Below are 5793 nucleotides of genomic sequence, written 5' to 3'. Positions count from 1 at the left end.
GGACAAACAGCCACCAGTGGCCCCTCAGCAGTGGGTCATGACAAGGGACAGGCTAGAGGAGCCGGCAGTGTCCCCACACCTCTCCCTTGGGGTGGGAGAGGGCTGTTCCCATGCACCCAGACCCCACCGGGGCACCCAGACCCCACTGGGGAATACTCTCCCCCGTGCCCCGACCCCGGCCAGCCCCACACACCACTCACTTGTGCTCCACCTCGGCCAGGGCCTTGCGCACAGCCGCGTATTTGACATTGGCGTCCGTCAGGGCCTTCAGGACGTTCTCCTGGGCAGCCAGGTTCTGCTCCAGGTAGACCTTGATCTGGTCGTACTTCTTCAGCTGCTCCTCAAAGAGCTTCTGCCGAGAGAGGGGAGGATCTGAGGGGCCGCAGGCGGCTGGGGAGGCTCAGGGGTAGGTTGGGACGGAGCAGAGCTCTTGCCGCAGCCCTAACTGGGATGTGTGGCACGTGAAGGAGCTTCCCCAAAACACGGCGGCTGGCACCCACCTTCATCTCGGAGCGGTCGGTGGTGACCAGCGAGGTGGTGATATCGTCCTTCTGGATCATCTCACGCAGCTGCTGCTCCAGGGACATCCGCTGGTCCCTCATCTCCTGCACCTTGCCCAGGATTCGCTTCAGGTTCTGCAGCACTTGCTTGTCGTCTGGGGGACAGGGAGGGCTGAGCGGCCGTGCCGGACCCCATTGAGCCCCGGCGCAGCCTCCCCGGCCCGAGCCCGCTCACGGGACGTGCTGCAGCCGAGGGGAGGGAACCGCGGGGGTAAGGAGCCAGCCTGCAGCTTGTCCTGGCACAGCCGGCGGTAAAGCCAGGCATTTGCCGGGGCAGTAACCGGGTCTCTGCCCACTCTGTCCCCACACCAGGATCCCATTTTGCATGTTTTTCAGGGGGACAAGCCCCCTCCCCGGCTCGCAACGGACCACGCAGCCGGCCGATGCCAACGCAGCGCAAGCCCAGGCACAGGGTAACACGTGGGGAGCCCCGGAGGGGCAGGAGGGGGAAGCAGACCTGCCCTCCTGCCCCAGCCCAGCGTGCGGTTGGGAGGCCGGGACGGCCGCGAGCACAGCCAGTCCCCCCGGGGTGCAGCACCGCTCACCTTCGGTCAAGGTGGGCGAGGGCAGCGCGGCCCGGACCTGCTCCAGTGGCCCGCTGAGCAGGCGGAGGTTGCCGATGTGCAGGTTCATGGCTTTGTGGAGCTCGGTGTTGGTGAAGCTGGCCTTCTCGTGCACCTCCATGTACTTGGAGCACTCCTTGCTGACCTCGGCCAGCCCCGGGGATGGCGGCGGAGGGGACCCCTGGGGCGGTGGGACCTTCCCAAGCAGCTCCTGCAGCTTCTGCTCCTGAGCCTCATCCTCCTCGAGGAGGTCATGGATCTCCTTCAGGGAAGCCTCCACGTCGGTGAAGACCCCGGAGAGCACTGGAGGGGAGAGACACAGAGGCTGGGCAAAGGGCTGAACCACCGCCTGCTGCGAGCTCTCCTGGCCCCTGCCTGCTCCAAGCCCGAAGCCAGGCACTGACACAGCAGCCTGAAGAATAAATCCGGCTGTGGGCAACCAGAGAAGGCAAGGACACCCCGGCCCAGACGTCTGGGTGCTGGGCTCAGGGCCTGCCTGCGCCGGGGAGAGGCCCGCAACGGGCTCTGGACAGCACCGACCCCCTTGGCTGCAGCCCACAGGTGGGACACGGGGGGGCTGCAGTCACCAGCGGGGCGACGGCTGGCCTGGCCTGCGAGGAAGCAGCATCCCCCACGACCGGCCAACAAGAAAAACACTTTGGGGTTCAGGAATTTATATCGACAAAGAATTAGCGATCGGAGCGGCCGTTCCCAACGCCAAGCCCCAGCCGGGGAGCAGCGTGCCTGCCCCCCGGGGCCAGCCCAGACATCCCCGGTCGTTCCCCCCCCCCATCAGTCCCCATGTCCTTACCCTGCATGGACTGGACAAGGTTCTTGACGGTGTCGGGGCGCACGCTGAGCGCGGCGCATTTCTCCATCAGGATGGGGGGGATGTGGCTGTACATGTCCAGGTTGTCCACGGTCTCGGGGTCCAGCTGCATGGAGTCCATGAACTGGCTACAGGCGAGAGAAGAAGCCCCTGAGTGGTGGCAGAGCCTCCCCACCTCCCTGCAGGTCCCCCCCATCCCAAACCACAGCCAGCTCGGGGCGCAGCACTGCAGCATCGCCCCCGATGGTCTGGGCAAAGCTGCAGGGTGGATTTGGGGACTGGAACCCGCTGGGGGACGGGGTCTGCCCCAGAGCTGGGCAAACTGGGACTTGACCATGCTCAGCATGAGGGTGACAAGAGATCAGGGACGTCTGTGTTCCCGTCGGCACCGGGGTGGGAAACCCAGCGAGGGAATCATCGGGACACCCCTGTGCCAGGCCGGGGGGAGCCCCAGCCGCTGCCTGAGTCTCCAGCGGGGAGGAATTGGCCAGGGCCCCGTTCAGGTACGGCTCACACGTACTCCAGCACTTCGTTCTTGGCTTCGATCTTTGCCATCACGTCTCTCAGCAGTTTGGCCTTCTCCTCGCTACGACAGAGGAGAAAAAAAAAAAATCCTTTAGCGCTGCGACAGCGGTAGGGAAACCTCCGCCGCAAATCACAAGTGCTCCAAGACCTGCGGGAATCGGCCGGAGCCTCGTCCGTCCCGGGGCCTGCCGCCCGCGGCCCTTTGGGGCAGCAAGGCCAGCTCCAGCTGCCAGGAGAGACAACGGACAGGAGCCGGACACGAGGACGACTCGGGGACATTTGGGGAGGGCTGGTGGTTCCCCAAAAAAACCACCATGGCTGGTTTGGTCCCCTCCAGCTCCCTTCAGCCTGCAGAGAGGCTGAGCTGGGGCACGGGCTCCTTGTTGAGCTCGGTGCTGGAGATCTGCGTCCCTGGCTCCGCGACCGCTGCGGCAGGCAGCTGCCTGGCTGTCCTGCTCCGGCCAGAGCCGTGCCCGCCCGCGCCGCAGCCCGGGACACACCTGTACAGCGAAGAGGCCTCGTGGGCAGCCATGGGCACCAGCTTGGCAAATATATCGGGGCCGGTGACGGCCGGATCCGTGGGGTTGACGGGGAGGGCTTTCACCAAGGGAGCACCTGGGGGTCGAAGACACAACACATGCCTGAAACCTCCATGGGGAACTGATTGTTCCTAAGACAGGTCCTCCCACTCAACACCTTCATTCCTGGCAGATCCTGGGAGAGCAGGGCCTCACAGCATGAAGCCCCACTGGCCCCAAGGGTCCCAGAGCCCCGTGGATCCACCGTGGGTCACACTGTGTGGGTCCCTCTCCCATCAGGAGCTGGCAGGAGAGGGCACTGCCCGTCCTCACCTTTCACAGACTGCAGGGTGTCCAGCGCAGGCACAGCTTCGTGGTAGATGAAGTCGTTGTCCTTTTTGGCCGAATTGTACCTGGAAACAAGAAGCGATGCGTTGGTGAGGAGCAGACAGTGCTCCCGGCTCCCTGAGCTCGCTCCCAGTGGGGTCAGGCCCTGGGTCTCTTGGGTTTGCTCCAGGGAGAGCAAAGAGCAACTTCCACGGCAGCCACACGTCCCGAGAGCCTCAGGCAGCACGGGGTGCTTGGCTTTGCCTGTCGGGGGACACCGGGGACACTCCCTGGGCTGCTTTGGCCACCAGGTATTTCTGATTCACAGAGAAGCAGGACGGTCACGTTCAGGGGTGCCCTGTGCACGGACTCACTTGCCACCGATCACATCCATGGTGAATCTCAGGGCTTCCTGGACGGTTTCTGGCTGGCCCTGCAGAAATGAGAGCGAGTTAGCGCAGGCAGGGAACGCGTATCGCTGTCCCAGCAGCTGATCGCAGCCCTGCATGCCGCGGCCACAGCCTGAGCGTGCCCAGAGGCAGCAGCAGCCTCGCCAGCCATCTCCTTGTGCCCCATAAAGGAACGGAGATGCCTTGCAGGCAGCCCCAAATCCTCCATGTCCCTGTTCCACACGCAGACCCTGCCACGGGGCTGTCCTCGGTTTCCCAAGCACGGCAGCACTGACAGCAGGGGCTCTGTGGGGAGCCCACCAACGCGGCAGGGCTGCGTGCTGCAGACCCACGGCCCTTCTGGAGCTGCCCACCTGCTCCTGAATGATCAAAACCAAACCAATCCCCCCTAAAGCCCTGGGAGACCAAGCGGCCAGGAGATAGCAGAGCCTGGGGCTTGGCTGGATGTCCCAGAGGGGAGCAAAGCGATGCTTGGGGAAGCCAGCACAGGTTTGCCAACCTACTGAACGCCAAGGAAAGCTTTTAAACTGACACCAATTCTCATCTTCTCAGTCTGGCATCCCACTGGACTGAGCCACTGCTCAGCACAGTAACTTTAAAAAAACCCGAATACTGCTACCAGATGGAGCAGGAACGCACCTTTGCCAGCTTGATAGCTTCGTTGAGTTTATCCAGAGCGCTCTGGAAGTAGATGACCTGCAGAGAGACTGGGAATTAGGGTTACCAGGGTTGGCACGGAAGTAGGTGCCCTCACTTTGCACAGAAACACCACCACCAGCCCCTGAGAGCTGCAGCTTCCTTCAGCGTAACGGGGCTTTCCGAGAACACCCACAAACGCCTGCAGGAGGCAGGACATCGCTGGTGACACACTCATGTCCCCAGCGCTGCGGATACCCAGCGTCACTAGCGTGACAATCTCTTCCAGGACTCAACCCTCCCAAGGCAGGACGACGATCCAGAGCCCGGACTGGATGAGGTGGGCTGACATGGCTCTGCTTACCCTTTCCCCAAACTTCTGCTGCTCCTCGGCCTGTTTTCCCATGTGCAGCTGCAAGAAAACACGCATCGGCGGTGTCAGAGCTCCTTAACTCGAGGGAGAGCTTTGAAACGGGCAAGAAGCAGAGCAGCCAAAGCCCCTTCGTCGGTGGTGTTGCGGTGAGCACCGCTCCACAGCGGGTGTGAGCAGCCCAAGCCGGGGTGGGAGCAAAGGGCAGGTCCCCCCCACCGCAGCCAAGCAGCCCCCGTAGTTGGTCTCCCCACTTACATGGGCCACAGCAGCAAAATAATAGATCTTCATCTGAACCAGCTTCTTCCAGTCCTTCTGGATCTTTCCCAGCAGCGAGGCTGTCTCCGAGTTTTCCAGCGCCCGGCAGGCCTCTTTGTAGTAATCCACCACCTACGGAGAGAGGGACGGGTGTTCGGAAACCCCCCAGAAAGCCGGATCCCAGGTGGGACTGAGAGCAGCAAGGGAAAGGAGGATTCAACGGCACCAGCGTTTGTGCCCACGGCCTCAGACCACCCAGCCAGCGCAGCAAAACGGCCGGTGGGAACCCCGCGGATGCGTTTTGGGTCAGAGCCAGGGACTAGTGACATCACCATGATAAGCCTACCCCACACGGTGGGTTAGAATCATAGAATCGTAGAATGGTTTGGGTTGGAAGGGACCTTAAAGATCATCTAGTCCAACCCCCCTGCCGTGGGCAGGGACATCTTCAACTAGACCAGGTTGCTCAGAGCCCCGTCCAGCCTGACCTGGAATGTTTCCAGGGATGGGGCATCCACCACCTCTCGGGGCAACCTGGGCCAGTGTCTCACCACCCTCATAGTGAAGAATTTCTTCCTAATTTCTTCTAATCTAAATTTACCCTCTTTCAGTTTAGAACCATTACCCCTCATCCTGTCACTGCACTCCCTGATAAAGAGCCCCTCCCCACCTTTCCTGTAAGCCCCCTTTAAGTACTGACAGGCTGCAATAAGGTCTCCCCGGAGCCTTCTCTTCTCCAGGCTAAATAACCCCAACTCTCTCAGCCTTTCTTCACAGGAGAGGTGTTCCATCCCCCT

The 5793-nt window shown here is 62.2% G+C and overlaps 1 protein-coding gene across 1 annotated transcript in view; it reads right to left on the bottom strand.

Annotated features, from left to right (window-relative positions):
* The window catches only part of PTPN23 (protein tyrosine phosphatase, non-receptor type 23), a 16939-nt gene that overhangs the window by 5298 nt on the left and 5848 nt on the right, over nucleotides 1-5793 (bottom strand). The window contains exons 7-17 of the mRNA XM_019473398.1: nucleotides 4997-5128; nucleotides 4733-4780; nucleotides 4372-4428; nucleotides 3697-3755; nucleotides 3329-3408; nucleotides 2978-3092; nucleotides 2473-2538; nucleotides 1935-2080; nucleotides 1106-1426; nucleotides 501-655; nucleotides 201-352 (exon numbers count right to left, since the gene is read on the bottom strand). Of these exons, the coding sequence (XP_019328943.1) occupies nucleotides 201-352; nucleotides 501-655; nucleotides 1106-1426; nucleotides 1935-2080; nucleotides 2473-2538; nucleotides 2978-3092; nucleotides 3329-3408; nucleotides 3697-3755; nucleotides 4372-4428; nucleotides 4733-4780; nucleotides 4997-5128 (1331 nt within the window). The remainder of the gene's footprint in view (nucleotides 1-200; nucleotides 353-500; nucleotides 656-1105; nucleotides 1427-1934; nucleotides 2081-2472; nucleotides 2539-2977; nucleotides 3093-3328; nucleotides 3409-3696; nucleotides 3756-4371; nucleotides 4429-4732; nucleotides 4781-4996; nucleotides 5129-5793) is intronic.

This window comes from Aptenodytes forsteri, unplaced genomic scaffold (genome assembly GCF_000699145.1).
Source record: "Aptenodytes forsteri isolate BGI_AS27 unplaced genomic scaffold, ASM69914v1 Scaffold428, whole genome shotgun sequence".
NCBI classification, from domain to species: Eukaryota; Metazoa; Chordata; class Aves; order Sphenisciformes; family Spheniscidae; genus Aptenodytes; species Aptenodytes forsteri.
The sequence above is the reverse complement of the archived record's forward strand: the minus strand, read 5'-3'. Positions and strand labels throughout refer to the sequence as shown.